We start from the raw sequence: 27,468 nt of genomic DNA, 5'->3' as shown, positions 1-27,468 counted from the left end.
GCATGCATCTTCCTCCTGCTTTTCCTGTTCATCTTTCTGGAAAGGCCCTTAGAAATTAAGCATGGAGACCAGTGAGCTTTCTCTGTGTCTTCCAAGGCCCACAGTTGACAAGCATTCATGACCCAAAACATGCCTGAATGCAAAAAAAAGGCCCACCAGGCTGTGAACAGGGAAGTGAAATCAGTTGTAACTATCACTTACACATATCAGGTACAAATCTGTCCAATTTTTTTAAATGATGTATTTATTTTTATTTGAACGGCAGATTTTACAGAGAGAGAAGGAGAGATAAAGGGAGAAGGGCTTCCCTCCACTGGTTCACTCCCCAAGTGGCCTCAATAATAAGAGCTGAGCTGATCCAAAGCCAGGAGCCAGGAGCCTCTTCCAGGTCTCTCACATGGGTGCAGGGTCCCAAGGCTTTGGGCTGTCCTCCACTGCTTTCCCAGGGTATAAGCAGAGAGTTAGATGAGAAGTGGAGCAGCTGGGACATGAACTGGCTCCCAAATGGGATACTGGCACCATAACGTGGAGGGTTAGCCTTATTGAGCCACTACTCCAGCTCCAAATCTGTGTAATTTAAACATGAGTTCTGGAGGCTTGGAAGAAGCTCCTTGCTCCTGTCCTCAGATCAGCCTAGCTCCAACTGTTGCCACCATTTGGGGAGTGAATCAGAGAATGAAAGATATTCTCTCTCTCTCTATGATCCTGTATTTCCAGTACAAATAATTAACACAACTTGGGGGGAAAAAAGCCAACATGAGTTCTGTTTAGTTCTTTGTACACTGAAATCTTTGTACATTTTGAGGGTCAGTTTTACTGTGGGAATCGAGATGTAATAGTTCCCTCCCTCTTCTTGAGCTCTTCCTCAGCAGCGGTTACTGTGCTAGCACCACTCGGCAGAGTTGCATTGAACAGATCTCCTACTTTAGCTGTCTGGGAGAGCTTTGGTGCATTTATTTTCTCTAACTTTAAAAATTTACAAATTATTTAAAAGTCACATAAAAGTTACTGTCACTCAGACTCTAGCTCTTTGCTCAGCACAATTTTCATTTTACTAGTTTTGCAAGATAAACGAATTACATGTATCTTAGTAGAGTGTCCTTTTTATCACTTTACTTACTAAGTAGATAAATCTAAATCTTATTCTCTTACCTAAGAATTTTGTAGAAAAGTCCATGTTTTCTTAAAACACACAAAAAAAGGCAATGGGTGAGTGTGGGAGTGCATTAGCCATCCCAATGCTTTCAGGAAGAATAGCATATTTATGTTTCATAAAACTCTGATCATTGTTTTAATAGCAATCGATAGAACTTGATGCATGCAGTATATTTCAAGGAGGTTTTTGTTGTTGTTGTCACCAGAAATGACCATTTCTCTGAAAGTTAAATTATTTGTGAAATTGTAGTTTAGCAACCAGGGAATGAAGTGATGCCTTTTCTCCCTCTGAGGGAGACAATGGGATGTGCCAGAAAGCGCCATGGACCTGGAGTAAGGACTATGGGTGCTGGCTGCAGCCTCGCTGGGATATAAAGTTTGTTAGAGGAATGGGTCAGTGAACAAATAGACAAACAACCTCTCTGGACTTCCGTTTCCCAATTGCAAAGTTGTAGGACCTGGAGTCGATTAGCTGTCTGTCTCTTGCTACTCTAAATTTCCTCATTCCTTGGAAGCAGCGTCTCTCTTCTTACTGGAATCATTTGCTGTGAAACAGTCATCTCAAGGATTGTTATAATGGGCTGCATTTGGGATGTATTAGTGTGATGACACTTGGCTCATTTTTTATTGCTAATCTATCTCTGTCCACTTGAAAACATTCCTTACCTAATTACAAAAACCAGGGATGGGAGGGAGCATAGCTTACAGGGCTTTTGCTTTCTTTATATCTTTTCTAACACATAAGATTTGTTTCCCTGAATTCTTTTGGTCTAAATCTGAAGCTCAGTTGTTACTTTAATGAGCAATGTGTCCATTCATTAGTTTATCTACTGAAAATCTTGCCTGCGTGTTTTAAAGCACTCAATTAAACATATGCTCCTTGAACATTTCTCACACTGTTCATCCTGTGTGAAACCTCCATTCCTATAAATAGCCTACCCAGGAAAAGTTTGCCAAGACTAACATCAACTTGAATGGGAGTGAGCTAAGTGGAGGGGAAAAAAAAGGCAAAATACGAGCAGGAGCTCAGTTTACCTGGAAAGGGGATTTCCAGTGGACTTGTTATTTTATTGGGGATTTTTAAAGTTGTGTTTATTATTTCTCTTACTTGAAGGGAGGAGAGAGAGAGCTATCTTCCATTTGTTGGTTCACTCCCCCCAAATATCTGCACCAATCAAAGCCAGTACAAGCTGAAGCCAGGAACCCAGCTCTGGCCTCTGTGTACCTGAGCCATCAGCTGCTGCCTCCCAGGGTGTGTGTTAGCAGGAAGCCAGATCTTAAACAGAGCTGGGAGGCTGTCCCAGGAGCTCTCATACATCCCAAACAGCCTGTTAATGATTGCTGCATGATGCCTGCCCCTGTTATTTGGTTTCCAGTAAAGTATCACAATACCAGACATAGACATATTCAAGTTTAACTGAAGCCCCTTCATATGCAGAATTCTTAATGATTTGGTACATTCTTTGTAATGAAGTCACTGAGGAAACTACGAAATTGTCATATTATGGTTTGAACTCAACTCAAGAGAAATCAAACACCAGCAGCTTTCTCTGGAGATGTTATCATGTTGTGACCATCTTTATTTTCTGTATTGTTACTGTAGAAAAAAATCCAGCTTCCATTTTTTGACAGAAATATAAACTACAAATCAGATTATGCATTTTTTAAAAAAACAATCCAGTTTTAAATTTTCCCACGACCATCCTCCTCCCCCATCAAACAGAACAACAGAAAGCTTCAACTGGGACCCAAGGCTGGGGCTCAGTTCCAGGGGTGAGAGGACAAAGGATCTAAACCATCACCGGGGACAGCTGCAGGCCTGTGACCTACAGACACGCTCCACACGTTCAAAGCACATGTGCTGAATGGCTAATACACATGAGATCCTAGCTAGCCAATGGAAATCTTGGGTATGTCTCAGAAGACAGACTTCTGAATAAAAGGAACCTGTAGTGTTTGGGATGCAGACAAGCAAAGAAATCTTAAGAATCAGGAAGAAGCCACACACGGCAGTCATCGCCGAGTAAGGGTGGAGTGGTCAGTCCAGCCCTGGGGAAATCCAGAGCTCATACAGGAGCCCAGAGTTGGTCACAGGGAGGGGGCCCTGAAGCTGAACCTGAAAACCCCTCGGGGTTGGGGTGGGTGGGAGGCATCTGGGCTCCGGGATTTCAGGCTCTGCCTGCAAGTAGCAGAGAAAAATGATGGTTACCTAGCAGCTATTTTGTGCGACACAGCAGAGGAGAAACTGGCCTGAGCTAGGGCGATGAAGAAATGGGTGTGGGCAGGAGACACCTTGAGCTGTAGGTTTGACACCAGCAGCTGTAGGATGTGGGGTGTGAAAAAGAGAGGACACCCTTAGGAGGACCCCTAGATTATCCTCTCCGAGAGCGGAGAACTACAGCAGGGGAATAATGACTGTGGCGGGTGAGTTCAGGGCACCTGGGAAGTTCTTCCTGTCCTTTTCCACTCCCCTTGTTTTCCTTTCTCACCTCCCCAAACCTTTCTACTCTTTCTACTGGCCCAGTTAGTCATCCCATCCACATCTGTGATGCCCTCCCAGGGGCTCTCCCAGTCACTGTGCTAAGTCCACTATGGACTGGATCAAAGTTGTGTGCGTTTTGATAACCATAGCTGCTGAATGTCTCTGCTCAGAACACGGTTAGCCAGACATCAGATGCAAGTAACTTAATTTCTTCCTAATGGAAATATATATATATATATATATATATATATATATAGTCTCAAAACTACTACTCATGCCCATTTTCCTTTATAGGTAGTGCTGCCATTTCTGTTGTGTTCCTGAAAGAGAACTTGAGAGCTTCCGACTTACTAGGTAAGTAATGATTCATTTGTGTCATTACAACGTTGCATGACTAGGAAATAAATAATACCATCCATTTAAAAAATGTGCCTTAAAAACTGGAAATGGATGACAGGTGTAAACATCATTGAGAGGTGAATGTGGCTGCCTGGGCCTGCCATGTTTTCTCACAAGAAACTTCCATTTGCACTACAACCACTGCCCATGCCACTGGCCACAGTAAATGATTATTTTAGAATGTCACTGTTATTAAGGTTATGACATTTTTATGAAGGTAATAAAATTCAACAAAAACATCTGTGTTACCTCATAGGCCACTCCACTTCAAAGGACACATTTGTTATGTTATTACATTTGTACTGCATAAAAGTGAAAACCACATACACCCAAAACTCGGATGTCCCAACTAACTGCCTAATTTGTATCTAGCTCTTTCCAACAGTAAGAGAATGTTGCGCTTCGTAAATGTTATGTGGAAATACACTTTCCGTGGCAAACAGGAGCCTCCCAGCTGTGAGGGAGATCTCTGGTACACAGCAAAGCCAGCCTGGGTTCCTTGGCACTTCTAGTTCCTGCTGGAAATATCATGGGTGAGAATTGTGGAGATTCCTGTTCACTTCTTGACAAAATCCTGTTCCAATTGCTGCTGACATATGATAATGAATACGGATACTTGAGGCACTTTCCGTAAAACAAGCCTCCCCTTTTCCAGGGAGATCATATTTTTCGTCCAGACTTGGAGCTCTCCCTGTGACATTCCTGTCCGTTTGTTGAGCCTTTGCTCTGCCTGCTCGTGTTTCCCTCTGGCCTCACTGCTTGGAACTATTTTCGCTTTGTCTTTTCGTCCCCGGTTTGATCCTGCTGCTACAATGTTCAGACAACATTGTTGGATTTTTCATGGTTAGAATGTTTTTCTAAACACATTCATATGTGAACTGTATGTTTTCCAACGTGGGATTTTTCTCCATACCCTTTTCTGTAGCTTGTGGTTTGTGGTATCATCCAAGGGAAGTTGTATGGAATCAGAAAGAAGAATGACCAAGCCCTGAAGTTAAATTAGATCCTGTGATAGGGGTTTTTCAGTGATCAGATACTTTCTAGAAATTTTCACATCCTCCTAGCTGTCATCTGTCATTTTGTAGTTCATGATGTGTTCATGATTAAAATCATCAAAGGCATTTAAAGAGTTAATACAAGTGGCTAGAATGGAGGCTTAGCTAATGATCTTGCATATTAATGATAAAGGGCTAATGAAGATAGTCTCTACTTCCAAATAACTTACAGTCCATGATAAAATATAGACATAAAAGATTTTTAAATTATGAACTAATTTGTAAGGCAAAGTAGCATGGAGCAGGAGCAGTAAAGAGAGGAAGGAAGATCTTTCATTCACTAGTTCAGTCCCCACATGTCCACAACAGCCAGGGCTGGGCCAGGCTGAAACCAGGACCTCCACTGTGGTCTCCCGTGTGGCTGATGGTTGGGCCGTCATCCTCCACTGGCTTTCCAGGTGCGTTGCCAGAGAGCTACAGTCAGGACTCAAACAAGCACTTCCACATGGAATGCGGGCTTAACCCACCGCACCACAACAGAAGCCCCAATCAGTTTCACTTTGTTTTATTTAAGATTTATTTCATTGAAAAGCACATCAGCTTTACAGAGAGAAGGAGAGACAGAGAGAAAGAACTTCCATCTGCTGGTTCACTCCCCCAAGTGGCTGCAACAGCTGGAGTTGAGCCGATCCAAAGCCAGGAGCCAAGAGCTTCTTCCAGGTCTCCCACATGGGTACAGGGTCCCAAGGCTTTGGGCTGCCCTCTACTGCTTTCCCAGGCCACAAGCAGGAAGCTGGATGGGAAGTGGAGGAGCCAGGATATGAATCAGCACCCATATGAGATCCCAGCATGTGCAAGGTGAGGATTTAGTCTTTGAGTTATTGTGCCAGGCCCCCTATCAGTTTTTTGTTGTTTTTTTTTCTTAAGTAGAAGACAGTATGTATCATGATGTCATGAATCTGAACCTCAGCATTGCCAACATGTTGACCCAGGTCATTCTTCACTGTGGGAGACTGTATTATGCTTTATAGGATGTTTAGCTCCCTTCTGGCCTATACCCATTAGCTGCCTCCTGCACCCTCCACTGCAGATATGACCACCAGAAACAGCTCTGGACACTGCCAGATGTCCTCCAGAGACGGCAGCCATACCCTCTATAGATATAGGCCATGCCCACAGAGGACTTAATAGCACTGGTACCAGCAGGCCACTTTCTGCTTAATACTATGCTGCAACTGCTGCCTGTCACGTTTAGAAATGAAGTTACTGAAAGTCCTAACTGTGGGAAGGGAAGAAGTAGAAATATTCATGTGTGCAGGTGGTTCCATCATGAACTTAGAAAGCCCAAGGTCAACTAGACATTATCAGAAGCAATCAGCTGTCTCCCTTTCATGCTTTGGCTTCTGCTACCCACCCTGTGGCTGACCTAGTATAACTTCTCACTTGGCTAAAAAATATGTAAGACTGTTTAAAGATCAAATGGAAAAATTCATATAAAGTTGCTCTGAGAAATGTAAAACTCTGGCATTATAATTGTAATAATCTGTATTATCGCCTTCACTTCTGAGAGATCCCCAAGGAGTAATAATAAAAATGCAAAATAATAAGTAATGCAAAATACAAACATCCCCAGGAAAAACTTACAAATATTACTTCTAGTCAATTCTGGAAGACTGTTCATTAATTTTTCATATTTTTAATAACAACTAACATTTAGTAAACATTTACTCTGGCCAAAAATGATGCTTTGTTTTATATGAATTCTTTTATTTATATATAAAACAACCTACTCACAAAAGGAAAATAGGACACTTAGGTCAAATAATTCATCCAGGGTTAGACAGCTCGTGAAATGATGAACTGTTCAGAGAGCTGTGTGATTTTCACCAATTTCCACTAAGTCCCAATGTCTTCATCTTAAGATGGATGGCAGGAATCCACCCTTCCTGGGTGGAAGGAATACACTAGCAGAAAACTGGAATCGGGAAGCAGAGCGGGGCTTTGAAGCCAGGCACTTGCAGTGGGATATGGGTGTCTGAACTGGGGTCTACTTTCTTTGCTGGTATACATACCCACTCCCTAAACCAATGTGCTTTCTTTGTTTTTTTCATTAGGCTGTTTTTTTTTTTAAAGATTTATTTTTATTATTTTTTCATTGGAAAGGCGGATATACAGAGAGGAGAGACAGAGAGGAAGATCTTCCGTCCGATGATTCACTCCCCAAGTGAGCGCAACGGGCCGATACTATGCCGATCCGAAGCCAGGAGCCTCTTCCGGGTCTCCCACGCGGGTGCAGGGTCCCAAAGCTTTGGGCCGTCCTCGACTGCTTTCCCAGGCCACAGGCAGGGAGCTGGAAGGGAAGCGGGGCTGCCGGGATTAGAACCAGCGCCCATATGGGATCCCCGGGCGTGCAAGGTGAGGACCTTTAACCACTTGCGCCACCGCGCCGGGCCCTAGGCTGTTTTTTTAACTAAGCCTTATTTGTTTTACATCACAGTCCAAAGTGATCCATTTTTGAATCTAGTATTAGAGGAATAAAAAGGATTCAATCACTTATTTTATCCCCTTTCCTCCAGTAAACAATCTTAGGGGATTGTCTTTATCAAAGACATAATCACCCACTTCGTAGTTTGGGGAGTCTGGGGAGTGGACTTCGTCCCAACTCTGTGCTGTAATGGACTAAGTCATATGTGTTTGCTTTTGGCCTTGGTTACCAATGCCTTGAGAGAATTTAGCTCTTTCTGTTAAAAGTGGAAAAAAAAAAAGGAATTTTCTCTTTCTTTACAGAGACTGAAACCAAGCAGGGAGAAGAGTAGTGTAGTGGTATTTTTAAAGATTAACATATGAGCATGCAAAAAATTAAATTGTCAAAATGTGAAAAGGAAAATCATTTATTTTTTCCCTGCTTCGAGCAAATGAAAGTTTGTTTTTCCTGGTGGAACAAATGAAGATTTGGGGCCATGTGGAAACAGGCTGAACTAATTTATTGCCAAATGTTGCTCTGTGGCCATGAAACTTTTCACCACTAGTCTCGAAAGGATGACCTCACAAAAGCTATGTCTGAAGAGAATCGCCAGCTATTATTAACTCAGTGACAGGCTTTGGAGCCTGAGCCTCAGTAGATTAATGATTTTTAATTATCTTAATGATTATTTTTCCTTTAAAAAGCACCAGATTTCTCTCCTCTTCAATCAGCCAAAAACTATAGTATTTTCCCCGCTCTTCTTCATTAGTCATCAAAAGGACCGAACCTAATAGTCTATGAGATCCTTGTCGATTTAAGCCCAGATAGTGTCATCATAGAAATAAAAATTACAGTCAACTTCCAGAAACCAGTAGCATGATTGCTTCAAGTCACCTATAAAGAGTTTCACTGAATGGGGCCAGGGAGAGTGGGTCAGGCGAGTAACAGTGAGAGAGGGAGGCCTCTCCCGCGGTCCTGCCTACCTCCGCCTCTCATCCACCAGGGGTCAGCTTAGTTTGCCTTCAGTGTCTGTACTCATGCAGCTTGCAAACCCTCCGCTTCTGGGGGAAAAAGAGAAGTTGGCTCTTTGGGTTTTGGAGCTGCCTTGCAAATAGCTGTTTGGATTCACTCCTTTGTTGAGACTTCCCAATCTAGGGTGCCTTGAAGAGTTGGCTACCAAAACCCTGAAGAATACAGCAGTTCTGTCAATGAGGCAGAATGAAGGGATTGAGTTTATTCTGTGACTTCTCCAGTTCCCGCAAAAGCACCCACTGGACTCCCACACATCAGGACACACACTACAGCCAGCAAAGGCATCAGTCAGCAAGTTTTGTTTGCAGTCAGGTGAGCTGAATATCAAAAGGTTCCTAAGACCTCTAAGGATTCAGGAAGGCAGGAAACAGGAGCTGGCGTGCAGTTGGGGAATAGGGGACAAAATTCAGGATGATGTCAGGGGTTAGCTAAGCAGAAGAGTGGCCTAGGAGACGTAGTGTCCACTGAGGAAGAATGAGATGGGTGGATCCCAGAAGCCAAGGCTGGCACATATGAGGCACCCAGCAGGGTAGTGAGCAGGTGCCTTCGAAGGTAACTGACTCTAGCCTACCTTCTCTCCCAGCCACCACTTTCATAGGTGATCCTTGGTCCACAGGTGATTGCAACAGAACCAGTCACGTCCTGCATGCACAGAGCCACACACAGTTTCGTGTTAAGTGTGAATATTTCCGAAAGGATAAAATATTCCTCAAGATACTGCTTTGGGCAATGTAAATATGCAGATGTGTATAGAAAATGCAACAACCATATTTCCTGTAGGAAATCCATAGTAGACGCTAATGTCTTAGAAGCTCTGAGCTAAGAACTGCTTCGGGGAGCCTCACTCACCTCTTCCCAAGTACAAGCGGGGGAGCGGGGGTTTTCAGAAAGCTCAAGGAAAGCACATGTTTTATTTTTTAACTCCACTTTTCCAGAGACTTTCTAAAGTTCCCTTGTGTTTGACCTGGGACCATTGTTGGTGGAACCTATGTCTTAAAAAACTGGTTCCCCTGGAGATGCTCCTCTTACCAAACAAATAGACGAAACAACCCTGGGACCCAGATGTTACCTGAGACCCGACAGGGGCCTCTGCAGAAGCAAGCGCGTGAAACCCCACGGTGCGTTCTGTACAACTCCTGGGGCACCACTCATGCACAGCTGTGATGGAGTACAATATCACCCCCTCTTCCATGGACTCATTTTCTGCACTTTCAATTAACCTGTGGCCACCTCCATTCCAAAATAATAGAAAATTTCAGAAATAAGCAATTCATAAATTGTAATTAATCTATTACAGATTGTGGTTAGAATTGTTCTCTTTTTTTTTTTTTTTTTTAAGATTTGTTGTATTTATTTGAAAGACAGTTACAGAGAGGAAGAGAAAGATCTTGCCTTCTCTGGTTCACTCCCCCAAACAGCTACAACCAGGCCAACGTCAGGAACCAGGAATTCCTTCAGGGTCCCCCACATGGGTCATGCTGGGTCATCTTCTGCTATTTTCCCAGGCTCATTAACAAGGAGCTGAATCAGAAACGGAGCAGCTGGGACTTGAACTGTCACTCCATGGGATGCTGGCATCACAGATGGCTTAACTTGCTGAGCTGCAACACCAATCCCTGTTCTTAATTTCTTACTGTGCAAACTGTATAGACTACATTTTATCATAGGTTATTTCTGTATATACATATTTATATGAAAAAATACACAGCATTTATAAATTGTGAGACCATCTGCAGTTTCAGACATTCACTGAGGGGCTTGGAACAAATCACTCAAGCAAGCAGGGTTGGTAAAGGGGGGCACTACCTGATCATTTTGCAAAGATTTGTTGTTAGGAGTGAATCAATTACATAGAAAGCATTTTGAATTGTTCTTGTAACTAGTAGCTATTATAGTCATTATCATCACATTTTAGTATGACACTGATCATAATATAATTCTCATGTCAGTCATGCTTGTCTATCAGATCAATCATTTAAAGAGTATTACCTTAAAAAAGAGAGACAGGAAGGAAGGAGGGAGAGAGAGAGGAAGGAAGGAAGAAAGGAAGGAATAGGAAAGGATGGAGGGAGGAAGGAAGGGAGGGAAGGAAGGAAAGAAGGAAAGAAAGGAAGAAAGAGTGCCCTCTCCTGGCATATGCCTTGCTGATGTATCTGCTATATCTACTGTAAAGAGCAGGCCTTGGCTTGTTGATCTGTTTTGCATAAAACAGATCTATAGGAAGAGATTTCATTAGCATCTGTACATACCACCAAACTGAATCTGCATGTCTCTGTTGGGAGCTTCGGCTGCTCAGCCCTAAGATGATGCCTTGGTTGTATGCCAGGGTCATGAGGAAGAGGCCTAACAGAACCCAGAACTTCATCCTGATTGGCCCCTGGTACATGCTCACCACTTGCAGGGGTTAGTACTCTGCGTTATGATTGGTGTGCTTTACGCGTGCTGTATTGACCTTAATGTTGATTGGATGGTGAAATGTATATATTGTGAAGTTTGTGCAGAACGAGGGGGAGAGGAGATGGAGGATAATAAAGAAGCACCACGGAAAAGGACACGATGTGTGTGCGAGTTTTGCTCTGCGGGTCAGGGAGCTCTCCACAGTCTCAGCAACTCATTGTTATCTTTCAAGTGACCAGTGCCATATCTCCTGGGAAATTGTATTCACTGTAGGTTTGGGCAGGAGGGTGGAGGGTGAAGCCACACACTCTGAATCATAGGTGCCTCCAGCCGCCTGACCCAGACTCCTATGAACACTTCCTGACAGCTGCCCCGGGCCCTCCAGTTCCAGATTGTGTACTTTATGTACCCGTTTTTGAGGTTAGCTGAGGGTCGCAAGTAGAAGAGGACTGCCGTTGCTTCTTTGTTAATTCAGGTCACTTCCTTCCTCTGTAGTCATCAAGACCAATGGGGACAAGTCTTCACTGTGTGGTCAGAAGATGCCAGCTGATTATTTCTAGCCCTTCCATTGTCCAGCTGGATTGTTGCCTCCTTATAGACATCTGCAGTGATGGTCCCTGGTCACCCTCAAGCAGTGACAGTAGACATAATCATTTTAGATGGATTTTTTTTAAGATTTATTCGTTTTTATTGGAAAGGCAGGTCTACAGAGATAAGGAGATACAGAGAGATCTTCTGTCCCCTGGCTCACTTCCCAAGTCATCACAGTGGCCAGAGTTGAACCAATCAAGAGCTAGGAGCCCTCTGAATTTCCCATGCAGGTGCAGGATCCTAAGGTTTTGGGCCATACTTTACTGCTTTCCCAGGTCACAAGCAGGGAACTGGAAGAGAGGTGGAGCGGCTGGGATATAAACCAGCATCCACATGGGATCCTAGGTTCATACAAGGCAAGGACACTTAGCTTCTGAGTCGTCACACTGGGCTCTTGGATGGATTTTTAGCCTTAACTCCAACACCTTTTGACTCACAGCAGGTGAGCCCCTTCATAAGGGAGATCCACAGCCTGGCCTCCTTCAGTTTTCCACTTCTTCAGCTCTCCAAACAGAGTCAGATGCCTGGGGGTGGGGGTGAAGAGATGTGACAGCTTAATTCATACCTAGATAATGGGGACATCAAGTCACAGCAGGGTAAATAAATTGCCTGGGATCTTCCAGCTATCAAGAGGAACAAAATCAGCATTGCACAGGGGCTGTTTCTCTCAGGTTGAATGTACAGGCTTCCATCTTGACCTCAGGTGTCCATTTCCTTGCACGGGCAGCTTGTCCACACTGCCACCACTTCCTCTTGGATCGTGCATGTCCCAGTTACTTCTCTGGGGAAATGAGAGCAGAAGGTAATCTAGCAAGTTTTCCAATCTGTGTCTTTCAGGAGGAGAGATATTTGTGATTTCACGGCAATAAAAATAGCAGGAACTGACATTTCATGCCACTTTTAGAAAAGGTGGGACAAAAATAAATTTTAAGGACATTTATTTGAAGAAGTGCAAATGACTGTCTTCAACGCTTGCAGATGCTTTTGAAAAATACGTACATGACTCATAAAGGAGACAATAAATCACTTTTAAAAATATAAATGACATGAAACAAACAAGCAGGCAAGGGGTAGCACTTACCTGGAGCTGACTTGATCATTTTCAAAGGTAGCTGAAGGTAAAATTATTAAGAAGAAAGAATGCATGTAGCTGTATTGAGTTATTTATCAGAGTCAAAATTACATTAGGCACAAATTAAAGGTTTTATAAAAGCATACTTGCAAAATCATCTGCCTTTTAAACTGGATTTTAGCTTAGAAATGCAGTGAGAACGTTTGGTGATAATGACAGCCACAGAAGGCTAGTGTGGAAGCAGCTTTGAATCAGGCAACAGTGACTGTAAAAAGGCCAGCTTCCATCTAATGCAACACTATGCAGACTTGACAAGAATGAGACCACCCTGCCTTCTTGTCCTCCAAGACGCAGGAAGTAGTATAGCATATGCTGTCATATGGGGTAAACCAGCAAAATTCAGGATGGACGTTTGGCGTAGTGGTTACAAGGTTGCTTGGGACCTTCTTCCTCGATCAGACTGCCTGGATCCATGCCCAGCTCTGCTTGGCTGTGATGTGCACCTGGGAGGCAGCAGGTGATGCCCAAGTGATTGGCTCATACCACCTACCTGGGGAGACTTGACTGAGTTCCCAGCTTCTGGTTTCAGCTGGCCCAGAGAGGCATTTGGGGAAGCAAGCAGTTGGAGATTTCTCTATCTATCTCTTATTAAAAGTTTAAAAAAAAGAAAAGAAAAACTCATGCATTCTTACATCCACACATGGTACACTGTCACTGAGAAGAAAACCTCAGAAATTGAGGTCACAGTTGAGGAGAATGAATGGGTCACCAGGGTGTGTGGCACCTTTCCGCTGATCATCCTACGCAGCATTGGAATTTGTATCATGTCTGTGTGTCACCTGTTCATCAACAGTAGCCACTTCCCCCTAAGAGAAAGAAATAGAATATCTAAGAAGCCTAACACATTTAGGAAACCTGGCTTTCACAAAGGGCATGGTTGGAAGTCAGTAAGACTTGTTAATGTATATTCAGTGGATTTATGCTACTTCATTTTATGAAATTTAGGAAACTGATTTTTTAAAATGCCCTCCTTACTAGGAAAATAACTTTAAAAAAAAGTATTTAATTATTCAAAAGCCAGAGTTACAGAGAGGGAGCAGGGAGGGGGAAAGAGAGAGAGAGAGGGATTGAGATTTCCAGTCTGCTGGTTTACTCCTCACATGGCCACAATGCCTGGGGCCAGATCAGACTTTGAAACCAGGAGCCAGGAACTCTATCCTGGTTTTCCTATGTGGGTGCATGGTTCCGAATTCTTGGGCCATCTTCCACTGCTTTCCCAATCACATTAGGAGGAAGCTGGATTAGAAGTAGAGCAGCTGGGACTTGAACTGACACTTATGTGGAATGCCTACATTGCAGACGGTGGCTCTTGCCCTCTGTGCCACAGTGATTCTGACCTCAGGACCTACTTTCAGAAGTTACCTTATATAATCTTTTTCCCCAAAGAAAGGATAATTTTTCTCAAGTTCTTATGTACAGTTTTTATGATTTTGCTTTTGTTACAATCTTTAATAATATACGTTGTTTTTATTATATAAAATTCTCATTAGAGAAATGCCTTCTTAAATGGTTTATAGAATTACTGTCTTCATCCGCAAAGTATTACAGGATAAAGTGTTAACAGTAGAGGAAACTTTCAGATACTTCTACAATACCCTGCAGAACTATGATCATGCTTGTGTGAGATGTCAAATGATGTTTGTTCCCAGAAGCCAGAGTTCAAAACTCAAGTCATTTGGTTCAAAGCAAGAGAAAACGGGTGCCTTAAATTGTGTGACTGGACAGGCAAACCACTGTTTCAGGTTGGGATCCTCACTGGCTGCAAATCATGTCCACAACAGCACTGGCCTTCGTGGTGAACTGATTGACTTGTGTTGTCAAGTGCGCTATCTGAAACATGCCACCCACGCCAGTTTTTCTGGGGTTTCCAATCATGTATAAATGAGCAGCCTTCAGCAGTGCTGGGAAGGGCAAGTCTTCCCTTCAGTCCTCCTTCCCTCCCACTCCCAGTCCCAGCTTTGGACATCCAGATTCTGGAGTGGAGTAACTAAACTCTTACAGCAAAGTCAGTATGCACTCAGTTACTTCTGCTCCCAGAACTGTGGTATCTGGAAATACCCAATTCCATAACGTCCGAGTGAATAGTCGCCTTGGGATGTGCAGAGGCTCCAGAGAGAAGGGGCAGGCAGATCATCATGCTACGGTGATCACCCCTTCCTTTGGGCTCTGCAGTCTAGACCTGCATGGATCTTGAGCTGTCTGGCTCCTTTGGCGGCGATCAACTTGGGTGTGGTCTCTCTGCAGGTGTGTTGTTCTGAGTTGCCCCATCTTTGGATAAAACTCCCTGGAAAATACATGTATTTGTCTGCAACAACAGATAACACTCAGGAGTTAGGGCCTACCCAATCCTTCCCTTGCCTTCTTTGAAGGTGATTGAAGTCCACGTGAACTGATGATTCGACCTAGGGTGTCTGATGAATCATGTGTTCACAGGGAAGGACTATTGGTTCTTGAGCAAGCAATGCCTAGACTCTCATTAATGTTCGCATCAGCAAAAAGCATTCAGTGCCTCTTTTCAATTTGATTTGTCTTTTCTGTTTTATTTAAAGGGATGACACTGGCGTTTGCAGGAATATATTTATTGGTGAACTTTGCTCCAAATATAACTCAGGCCATTTCAGCGAGAACAGTCCAGTATTTCTTTGTCGGCTGGCAATTCCTGATCTATGTGGTAAGAATTCTAAGCATTTTACTACCCCTGCAGCTATATTCTCTGGATTCTATATATGCAGATGGCAGAAAACTGATATCATCTTTTCAGCACTGATGACTTATTACAATGTAGATATATTGGACCAACACCAAAGTATTTGAAACACTAAGTTAGCCATGGAAATGCAAGAGTTTTTGAAGTACTAAGTTAGCATCTTCAAAGGACTTTTCTTTGAGATCAATGCAGCTGATTTCTGAGGGATGCAGACCACAGTAGCACAATAGGGGGACATGTTATAAAAGAATATAATACTCTCATTTAGAAATTGGAAACCATTAACTGAGATTGTTTGATACAGTGCCTGTATCTGGTGGGTAAAAGGGGAGAACATGATCAAAAACGATTGGTAGATAACTTGGCCACGAAAGTCCATTTAGATGGAAGAATAAGAATATTCTAGGAAGGGCAGATCGTAAGAGGAGTTTTGGCATAGTCTAGCTGAGCATTTAGCCAAAAACTAGGTTGGTAAAAAAAAAAAAGTTCAAAGACTAGAGCACACATTTTTAAGATCTGTTGAGTCTGTATGACAAGAACTCTTAACTGACTTACGCGGAATTCTGACTGGTGGAGTACACATGTCTTCAGGTCTTTCCGCATTCCAATTCCCCATATCTTACTCTATCAAGATAGTCAGGTTTCTGTGCTGTTGTTGCTATTGTCTTAAATTTCTTGTACCCTATACACTCCTTAATAAACTGTTCTCTATCTGTTTCCAGCCTGTCCACGCTCTCACCTTCCCTACGCTCCTCATTTACCACATTGGAGCCAGGAATGTCCAGCACATAAGGCCACTCAAGGCCCTGCAGAATCACTGGGTCTGGCCCCACCACGGCAAGCCCAGGAGGGATTTGAACTTCAGTAAGCCTAGCAGGCTAGTTTTGAAGTGAGCAATCTATATGTGGCCCACAAACAATGTTATAAATACCCATGTGGCCCTTGGCAGGAAAAAAGGGTCCCACACCCCTGCCTGGATCCCTCCCCACAAGCTGCCGAACAGGCTTGTGTTTGTCAATCCTGCTCCTTCTTGGGCCTTCAGCGCATCCCTGAACAGCCCATCACCTCCCAGGCTTCCTCAGCATATTTGCTCCATTTTCCCACTTTCTCTCCAACCCACACTGGACTGTTGGTGAGCTTCTCCTCTCCTCTGCCAGCCCCTCGTGTCTGTTCATGTGTGTGCTTCTCCACAGTCTTCTAAAGTGACCACTGCCCATCCCACCATCATCTGCCTTCCACATGCAGCCCTAGCTCTAATGCCCCAGCCTCTCCTAAACACCAGATCTGTGTTCTCATCCATCCACTTCATCCTCATCCCTGTCGGATAGGCCATGTGTTCCTCAAATGCAGCATGCTAAAAACTGAACACAAAGTTCTTCTCCCCTCGGCCTTTCTCCTCTCTTAGGTTTTCTATGTCAGCATCCAAGACCAGAAGCCTGTACTTCATGTCACATCCTCCACACCCCTGTTCTGCCTCCTCACCCCTATTCTGTTGGATATTTTTAAGTCTCTTGAACTTGATACCTCTGTTCTTTTTTAAAAGTTGGTTTGATTATTTAAAAGGTGAAGTTAGAGAAGAGAGACACAAAGAGAGAGAAATCATCTATGTGCTGGTTCACTCCCCACATGGATGCGACAGCCAAAGCTGAGCTCTTCCAAAGCCAAGAGCCAGGAGCTTCCTCTGGTCTCCCACATGGGTGCAGAGACCCAAGCACTTGGGCCATGCTCTGCTTCCTTCCCAGGTGTATTTACAGGGAGCTGGCTCGAAAGTGGAGCTGCTGGGAATCAACCTGGTGCCTATCTCCTATGGCCTTGGCTTCCATTCTCATGGACTGTAGTTCTACCCTCACTTTGTCATGTGCTTCTTTCCTTTCCCCTGCCCTCCCTCAGCCCCTAACTGGGCTTCCCCACTTAGCCTTCCCCGGACCTGTCGTACTTTGTGCCACTCCTCTGCACATTTAGCTTCCCACTTGTCCACCATGCTCTGTCCTTTAATTAACACATCTTTCCTCAATCCATGACAAGCACCAGAGGGAATTTTAATCTCTGAGATTTACTTTTCTTATTTGTGCTTTGTTGAATATTTCATGATAGTCCAGACTTGAAGTTCTACCAAGACATTACTAGTTTTTGCCTACAGGCAAAACAAGTTCTCATCCAGTAAGAAAAGAGTGACATAACCTGTGACCAGAAAATTGATAGCCTGAGTTGAGTCCTTTGGAGATTAAAGAGACATCAGGACTTGTTTCCCAGAATAAACAGCATTGTTGGATGATGAGATGCCTGATGCTGTGTTAACTCCAGAGAAAACATTTGAAAAGGACCATACTGCTTTTGAGTTAAACCTAGTATTGCCAAAAAAAAAAAAGCCACAATTCTGAGATTATTTACATTTTGCCAGTTTGCAAAATCAACCCTTCAAGTCATTCATTTTCACCCATTCATTTAACTGAGTTGACAGCCAAGCTACAGAGAATTCCTACAGCAGGGGTTTCACAGCTCCTGCAGAGAGCCATAATGAGGAATATTTGAAAGTAAACGCCACAGAGAGAAGTGTATACAGTGCAAAGTGTTTATAAGGTAGCCTAAACTAAGCCTTTAAGAACGTCACTGGTGAATAGCACTGTTGGCGTTAGACTCTACAAAGAGTCATCTATATTGGAGATTACAAGGAGAATAATCTATATTGCACTCGTTTGGAATTTAAATCATTATTTAATTTCACCTGTAAAGACTCATGGAGAAACCAATTAGATGCCAAAATCTTGAGCTGAAGTTTGATTTCAATCTGTTCAACGTCTAAGTAATGAATATCTAATCCTCAGATATGCCAATCTTCTGCTTTTTCCCACCAACTCTGATGACAAGGATGAATGTCACGGTCATTAAGACTACTCTTTGATGCACCTATTTATGTATGATACGGGTATAACTCCAGCATTTGAATTGCCTTTCAAGAGTACTCAAATAACTTACCAAATGTACACAGGTATATAAAAGTGTTAGTAGCATGGGCCCAGCGCAATGGCGCAGTGGTTAAGGTCCTCGCCTTGCATGCCCGGGATCCCATATGGGCGCCGGTTCCCACCCAGCTCCCTGCCTGTGGCCTGGGAAAGCAGTAGAGGACGGCCCAAAGCTTTGGGAACCTGCACCCGCGTGGAAGACCCAGAAGAGGCTCCTGGCTTCATATCGGCATAGCATCGGCCGTTGCACTCACTTGGGGAGTGAATCATTGGACGGAAGATCTTCCTCTCTGTCTCTCCTCTCTGTATATCCACCTTTCCAATAAAAATAAAATAAATCTTTTTAAAAAAAGTGTTAGTAGCATATATATTTCTCCCCACCCCCCAAAATAAGAATGATAAAATTGCAGTCCAGACTGCTCCATGCTACCTTCTCTTCTGTGTGAGCTGGACAAGAAGGGTGGTCTGTTTCACCTGTCAGACAGCCATGCTGCCGAAGCCCCACAGCTTCAAGGCCCTGGATCTGATGGGATGCTCTGTTTCTGGCTAAGAAGCCCGGTGTCCGCTAGCCAGGGGGACACCAGGTACTCTCAGCTCATGCATTGAAACAGCCCCTCTCAGCCTGCCTACCAGCGCAATGTCCCCCTTTGAGAATACTCCAAAAAATGTGTGGAAAGAAGGATTGAAAGATGAGTGAGTCTTGGTGCACAAGCATTTTTCAACCTTTGCATGCTTTTGTTTTTCTTCATAGCACACACTTTGCATGAACTCTAAAGATTCCTCCATATGCATAGATTTCCAAGGGTTTTTGCACCCCAGTGAACTTGTGTTCATTCCCTTTCTTTATGCATTTTTTGTGGTGAAGAGACTAGCCAGGATTTCAAACCAGGCTGTCCTCATCCGGGGACACACTCCAGCCCCTGCACCTATGCACCTATGCTGGGCAAAATTATCAAAGCTGACCACCAAAACACAAATCTTGGTCCAAACTTGGACTTCAGGTTGGTGAGGGATTGGTGAGGTCAAGGAGCAGTACTTGGCAGAGCTCAACTCTTTGGGATAAAAAAGCCATGTCAGAAGCATTCATTTCAAGAAGGAACTTGGTGAGAGAAGATGATAAGCTTGGGTCAAATTGTGGCCCTGGAAGTGACACAACCAGCGCTAAAATTTTGTGTTCTATTCCACCTATTCATCCCATGTACTTCCAGTGCTCTTCTTTTTCTAAGATTTGTATTGTTTTGTTTTACTTATTTTATTAGAAAGTTAGGAGCCCGATGCGATGGCTTGGTGGCTAAAGTCCTCACCTTGAACACATCAGGATCCTGTATGGGTGCTGGTTCTAATCCCAGCAGCCTTGTTTCACATCCTACTCCCTGCTTGTGGCCTGGGAAAGCAGTCAAGGATGGCCCAAAGTCTTGGGATCCTGCACCTGTATGGGAGAGCTTGAGGAAGTTCCTGGCTCCTGGCTTCGGATCTGACTTTCATTTTCTATTTTAAAAGATTTTATTCATTTTTATTGCAAAGTCAGATATACAGAGAGGAGGAAAGACAGAGAGGAAGATCTTCTGTCCAATGAATCACTCTGCAAGCAGTTGCAATGGCCAGAGCTGCGCCAATCTGAAGCCAGGAGCCCAAAGCCTCTTCCGAGTCTCCTATGTGAGTGCAGGATCCCAAGGTCTTGGACTATCCTTGACTGCTTTCCCAGGTCACAAGCAGGGAGCTGGATGGGAAGCAGGATGCCAGGATTAGAACTGGATAGCATAAGGGATCCTGCTGTGTTCAAGGCAAGGACTTTAGCCACTATGCCACCACACTTGGCCCCCAACACTCTTTTCCACCACAGAAATCAGGCAGGTTGGTGTCTTTAAGTCAGAGAAGTAATTCACAACCAATGTTCTATTCCGTTCTTTTGGAAAGACGGCAGGTACCAAGACCTGAATGAAGTTGTTTTTGCCCTGTTAATTTCTGCAATAAATTGCCACAACATCAGTGGCTTGAAACAGCACCGATTTTACCATCCCTATTTTACCATTTTCAGTTTGTAGGTCAGAAGTCCAACACGGGTCTTGCTGGAGCCCAGTTGAGGTACTGGCAGGGCTTTGCTCCTCCTGGAGTCTCCAGGGAGGAATCGATTTCCAAACCCCTGCCAGCTCTTGGAGGCCGCCAGCATTCCTTGGCACGAGTCTGTCTCACATTGCAGCTCTCTCCGACCGCAGCTGCGAAGGCCCTTGGGTCCAGTTGGGTCATCCGGGATCACCGCCCAGTCTCACGGTCCATCATCTTCCTCGCAGCTGCAGAGTCCCTCTGCCATGTGATGTCATGTGGTCACAGATGTCCAAAGCGGAGATCTAGGGGATGGACCCTGGTGGGGGGTGTGCAGGACAAGGAACAGGAGGGAGACATTTAATCCTGCTGGAGTTCCATGTCCTCCCTGCCCTGTGAAAATGGAGAAGTTACCCTGGTACCTGCCTCCACAAATGGTAGTGGTGACTCAGTGAAGTAAACCAAAGGGCCCTCAAAGCCAAACACAGCCTACAGCAGAGCTGTTGTCTCTGAACTTGAAGATAGTAGCAGTCAGGATGGCAGCACCTGCCCAGTGCCGGGCACCCTGCAGAAATCCCAGCTTCCACAACTACCTGCAGATGCACTGCAATTGCAACCGAAAAACAACACATGCAGTAAAAACTGAATTAGCCCTTCATGCATGCAGTTTGAATATTTGGTTCCAGGGAGCTGTGTGACCTCTTGTCACCAAGACAGAAGCTCCAGGGCCACGGTCGTTGTTCCGTGAATAAGCAGAACTCATGCTTTATTTATCGGAAGCGACAAAGAACATGGCTGAAGAAAAAAAAAGGCATCTACGGGTTATAGAACAGCTACCTTCATTCCCCAGTGGATGGCCAGAGATGGGGATACCCAGTGTTTTCATAGTAGCTTTAGGGAAGGCAAAGAAACAGGACTTTCAATAGCTTGTGTAGACGATTCAATTAAATTAAAGTCCTGGAAAATAAGGCCTAAAGGAGAAACAAACATAAGCGGTTTAATTTGCCCGGGGGTGGGGAGATTAAGAATGATTTAATCTTCTATATTTAAATGGAAAGGTTGTTTTTGTTTGTTTGGTTTTTTTTTTTTAGTGAGGAAGATACGGTCCTCATTTAAAAATACCCTTTCCCATGCCCACAGAGGATTAAAGGAGAAAGCAAATCAACCAGCAAAATCTTGAATTGAAACAGATTTCAGCTAATTTGCAGAGGTTCTGTGTTTCATATGCAGTCCTGGAAAGAGTGAAGTCCCAAAAACTCCAAGGATTAAAAAAAACTAGCTGTGACACTTAACTACTTGTCTGTTTCAGAAAAACAAACATTGATTTTTGTGATGTCAGTCCAGAGATGCCATCTCTTAAAAAAATGCTAAAAAGAGCTTAACTTCAGGCTTTGATAAGGGTTGCAACAAATATTTAAAATATTAAACTTGAGAAATTAAAATCACACTAGAGTTTTCTTAAGGATGTGAGAACTAATGGCTTTCAATCAGTTAACATTTGTTCAACACTCAGGTCTTTTTTGGGCAAATTGTCCCTAGTAAATTTTAGGTGTAATTTACTCATTTGTTCCTAAATACTGACCGAGCAACTATGAGTCAGACAGGAGCTGCAGGTAGAGCAGCCCACAGAGCAGGCAAGGCCCCTGTTGCCACAGAAACCTGGCATTCTGATGCCAGAGAAAGACCAAAAACATCTAAACACCTGGTCAAGAAGCCCAGCAGGTGAGGATGGGTGCTCTACAGGGAGCTGAGGGGGTGTGGGGGATGTGATAGGATGGCTGGGTGGCTTTTTCAGAGCAGTTAGGGAGAGCCTCCCAGAAGAGGTGACATTCTGAATGCAAAGACCAGTGGCTAAGCCACCCCCAGCACAGGGAAAAGTTGGTGCAAAAATCCATAAGCAGGAGCAGACTACAAAGACTGAGAAAAGGAAAAGGAAGAGACCTTTGTGGCTGGCGGATCAAGGAGCAGGTAGTCCCCAGTCACTTCACCTGCAGCTTTGTAATCCGACGGGAAATTTGGATTTTAGTTTCAGTGGACTAGGACACCACTGGGCAATGACACAAAGGAGTGTCACCTAGAATGAATCCCCTAGCCATCATGCAGAGTGAAAGAAAGCAAGCAAGCATGATTCCATCTCTCTTAAGTCTGAGCATGCAAAACTGAGTAGGGTTCTGCTGGGAGATATGCAAAGTGATGATAAACTGTAAAGAAGTAGGAGGGAGTAGCCTCAAAATGCAGGATAGTGGTTCCCGAGGGAGGCAGAATAGAGGTGAGCACCGTGAGATTTCCAAGGTGGTGCGGATTGAGTGCTTGCCCCATTACTGTTGGTGCCTTAACATTTGTGTACTATTTCATGGTGCAGAGTGTGCTTTGAGGTGGCTGCTCTGGCTCCTGGATGACTGGCCCATTGGAAGGCAAGAGTAAAACTGGAGACAAACTGGAAGCTTATTGCAACAGTGCAGAGAGGAAGAGTGGCTAGTTTGGGCCAAGAAAGAATTCTGATGACACTAAAGGGTAGACAGCCAGTGGGCCAGTTTTCAGAGCGGCTCTGGAAACCCGGAAGTACCATCTGGGGAACCAGGGTTCAGCACCGCCCATGTTAGTGGGGTGGGCCCATGAGCCACGGACAGGGAAACATCTGGTAGACCATTGGGACCCGTCGGGCCTGGAGATCTGTGTCAGAGCTGTGGGTCTGGATCAGTGTGGCTGATTTATCAGCCCTCTGTGTTAGGAGCGTCCATCATTCTCTGCTCTCACATGAGAGCCGTTACAGAATCCAAAAGAGAAACGTGCCACTCTGCACACTTGGTGTAGAACCACTTAACTCTTGTTCATCCTTTTCCCTTCTAGATTTTAGAGATACTACTTTTCTGTGTTCTCCTGTACTTCCATAAAAGAAGAGGGATGAAGCATATGGCGATCCTGTTGACTCTGGTGGCACTGCTAGGTAATGGTGTGCTTCACTTCTCTGTCTCTTACCACTTGTGCTAAGTCAGCAATAAGGAAAACACCTAAGCGTGCTATTCCTTTCTTCCTATTCCTGGTTTTCAGTTCTGATCAATGGGTTGAGGCCAAGCCTAAATGGTACAAATTATGTTTTACATGCCCATAATTGTGGTTGAGCTATTTGTAATTATTTTCAAAATGTACCTAATAATTTCTGCTTTTTGGTAACAATTTCCCACTGAAACTCTGGTGATATTTTTCTTAATAAATTAATACAAATGGGCATTTGTATCTTTGGGTTCCAAACTAAAGACTCAACCAACCACACATCAAACATATTCAGGGCAAAAAAAAAAAAAAAAACGGGAGGGTGGGGGTTGGAGGAAAAGTACAGACTTTTTTGTTGTCATTATTTCTCAAATAATTTACATTCTAATGGGCACTATAAGTAATCTAGAGATGGTTTAAATTAGCTGGGAGGATGTGAATAAGTTATATGCAAATACCATGCCATTTTATGTAAGATAGATGAATACACTGATTTTGGGGTCTACAGAGGGAGTGTGGGTCCTGGAATCAGTCCCCTAAAGATGCTAAGGGACGATTGTAATTGAAAAATATTAAAAGAGGAATAAACTAATGAACCCAATTGGAACTTTTGTGCCAGGAGTTAGTTAACAAGACCTATTCCCTATCCTGTTTACATTTTTTAGAAAATCTTTAAAACATAGTTAATAAGAAACATAAATGTAAGCAGGGTGATTTCCTTGAATACTACATTTTTCTTTCATTCATTGTTTACCAGCCCATTTACATTTTTTCCCCCAGAGGCTCCTGGTAAAATGTGAAAAACGCTGGTAGGTAAACCCCCTGTGTGTATACTAATACATCCTCTTTCTTCTCTCTCCTCCCCACACACCCAAACACCTGTTTATAGACTAACACTGGGAAATCTGACTAGTCATCAGGAAATGCCATTCCTGAAACTTAGTGTGTGTGCTTCCTTTGCCTCTTCTTTTCCAATCAGATGCCCTCTACACTATGCGTGATTTTGTAGGCTGTGCTGGTACCACCTTCATGCGATCCTAGGCCTGGCATTCCTCACTCAGCAGCTGGTTCTGTCCTTGGCACAGAAGATCTGTGTGATCACTGCCTACAGGCAACAAATGGACTCTTCGCCATATTCAGGTCTGCTGTTGGCCAAGAGGTTGGAGAGAAAATGTCATGCTTATTTCTTTTTGAATGATTAAAGCACACAGCTTTCAACAGCAAAATAAGGAAAATGACAAATCTTGAGATAGGAAAGTAAGATGGCAGAATGAAGACCAAGCATGCCAGCTCTGGGCATAAAGATCAATGGGATGAGCTCACCTCCGGGCATTGGAGAAACCCTCAGACTGATTTAGAAAATGATTCAGAGATTGTACCCAGCCTGTCTGCCCTGGTGCAGATCCCTGGGAGTGATTGACATGGCTATCATCTGGCCTCCTGTGTCCCCGCTACACCACGATGAGCTACTGCATGTGCCCTCATGGAGCCATGGGGTCCTCTTGCCGTGGCACCAGGGCTGGCACTTTGTCTGCAGGCTCTTACTGCTGGTGAAGTGTTTGGACTGTACATGCGGGTACTTCAACAATTTTGTGAAAATGAAATTAAAACTATCAGTTTATTTTACTGCCCCAAAACCCTGCTTTTAGTGCAAGGTTTCTTTTTCATAATAGGTAGAAAGTCTGTAATATGAAAAAAGCTGTGCATGGATTTTACATATTTGGACACCAAAATTCATTTACATATTTACACCAAAATACAATTTTAGTTCCATTTTTTTTCACAAACATCTTGATATGCGCTTATCTATTAATTTCAATTAAAACAAGGTAACTCAAGTTGAAACGAGAAGAAATCAGAGAATCAAGCTAAAACGCAAGGCAGAAAATCATTTTAAAAAGGGTAATTTTATCTTGATAAAAGTGTCTAGCCCACCAAAGCATCATATCTAATATGGAATGGAAATCTGCAGAAAATGCAAAATTGCATTAACAGAAATTTAGGGAGATTAGGAGGCTTTTCTGGGCTCATGGAAAATAAGTTGACATGAAAATATGTTAGGGTAGAATATCTAAATAACCTAATTTGGATCTGGTAGCTCTACTATTGCGTAGCATTCACTAAAACTCATTATGGAGTTCACCTCAGAGAAATCCATAGGAAATTCCAGAAAGCTGGAAAAGCCCAGCCCACATTCTGGGCTCACAGTGATCTAGAAAGAGAATAAGAACACAAAGAGAGTGCAAGCTACCCCGCTGCCCGGAAATGTGACTTCAGAATGAGCAGGAAGACGCTGAGTGGTAACACCTATGGCGTATGACTCAATGCTGCCTCCAGGAGAAACTAAACACCCCAGAGGAAACCAAAACAAAAAGGAACGATGCATAAGGAGAAAGGAAACATTAGCAAAACCATGCAAAAGCAGTGAAGAATCCGTTGTTAAAAGAAAACCAGTAAAATAAATCCTCCATCAGAAAATTTAAAAGGAAAAAACAGCCAATGCCCCAAAATAGAAATGAAATATAGATAGAAATGTAGCTGTCTGGATGTGTGTGTCTACCCACACGTGAGATAAATAGACCCGAGGGGACTTTAAGGAATTTGTAGAAAGTGAGAGTTTTAATTTTTAGTGCGAAAATATGGAAATCCTTGCCTAATTTTGTCATAATACATATTTCCCACGAACTTATCGAAGACCTTTCTTTTATAAATAAATTGCTTCTTTTTTAAAAAAAGAAAGCAATTGTGAAAGAAGCGAAGACACAGCTAGAAAGTTACAGTATGTGAGTAAAGAGCCAGGCCCGTTTGGACAATTCCCAGCATGGTGTCTTCAGACCTCCAGGAAGGAAGCAGTGTCCCGAAGTTGTCGAAATAATCTGAAGACACAAGAAGATGCTTTTTAACATATCAAATACAATGGTCCCAAATCTGAAAAAGATAGTACAGGAAAAGGGTACCAGGAACTAATTTCCCTGCCAAATATGGATTGGAAACTATTTAGAATTTCAGGCAGAATGGAAAGAGTAGCATACAACTTCGAACTTCGCTTTGTTGTGATTAAAAAGCACTCCTGGGGTAAAAACTAGAAATCAGTGTAAGTTCACAGCTGAATGTTTTCTCCATCGCCGTTATCTTTTGGTAACAGAAGAAAAAAAAATTATCTAAAACAAGAAAATAGAAAGTTGAAAATAATCAGGAAGAAATTTCATTTCGAATGAGCGGCTCCCTTTGCATGTGGCCGAGATCTTTCTTCTGTTTGCGTGTGCACGTGTATTAATATGCATACGGAGTTTTTATAGTGTCAGTTGATCATCTAGAATTGTGTAAGTCTATGGCATACAAAGTGATGCTACGGCTTTCAAATGCCGTGCGGAATGATTCAATGCAGTTAGCTAACAGGAGTTGAACTACTTAACATTTTTGTGCTGAGAACATTGAACATTCCACTTTCTCAGCCACTCATAATTGTCTACCAAGTCAGACAGGAGAAGGCACTGTGTGTTTTTGTTTTGGTCCGTCTTGCAACCTTGTGTGAAGACAGTTCATCTCTCTGAAAGGAGCTGAGACCTGTCAGGGGCTAGGGAAGCTGGGGCAACCCGGAAGCCCTTCTTTGTCCTCCGCACGCTCTGGCTTCCAAAGCGAAATTCAAACGTGAATACTTATGGCTATAATCCGGAGCCATCGAGGGAGGCTCCAGCCATCTAGGAAAGTCACTGGAAAAGGATGCAGAGCTTAGAAGAAATTGAGAATAATGGATTTCTGAAACGGGTCAGCAAGTGGCATTTTACGGTGATAGTCACAAGTTTGGTGTTGAGAAATAATAGAGATAGGAACGTATGAAAGAAAACCCGTGTCACAGAGAACCGTCGTGCAGGATGGCTGACCCCTCCAACAGAGTGGGCTGGTGTCATGCAGAAGCCCTCTGAGTAGCTGCTGACACCGCAACGCCCAGTCTGAGGACATTCCTAAAGAAACAGGCAGAGTGACAATCAAGAACATTCATCTTAGCCTCATATTTAAGAGTAAATAATAATAACAACGAATGTAAGCTAAATGACCCCCAAATAGGGAATTGCCAAAATCAATCATGCATTTGTCCAGTCATTTTTTACAG

The 27,468-nt window shown here is 43.5% G+C and overlaps 1 protein-coding gene across 1 annotated transcript in view; it reads left to right on the top strand.

The window, feature by feature from the left end:
• NIPAL2 (NIPA like domain containing 2) overlaps positions 1–27,468 on the top strand; it is a 77,588-nt gene that overhangs the window by 39,735 nt on the left and 10,385 nt on the right. The window contains exons 4-6 of the mRNA XM_040972725.1: positions 3,932–3,991; positions 15,197–15,318; positions 23,211–23,307. Of these exons, the coding sequence (XP_040828659.1) occupies positions 3,932–3,991; positions 15,197–15,318; positions 23,211–23,307 (279 nt within the window). The remainder of the gene's footprint in view (positions 1–3,931; positions 3,992–15,196; positions 15,319–23,210; positions 23,308–27,468) is intronic.

The sequence above is a fragment of the Ochotona curzoniae genome, unplaced genomic scaffold (genome assembly GCF_017591425.1).
Source record: "Ochotona curzoniae isolate NIBS_2020 unplaced genomic scaffold, NIBS_Ocur_1.0 contig_2318, whole genome shotgun sequence".
In the NCBI taxonomy this organism is placed as follows: domain Eukaryota; kingdom Metazoa; phylum Chordata; class Mammalia; order Lagomorpha; family Ochotonidae; genus Ochotona; species Ochotona curzoniae.
The sequence above is the reverse complement of the archived record's forward strand: the minus strand, read 5'-3'. Positions and strand labels throughout refer to the sequence as shown.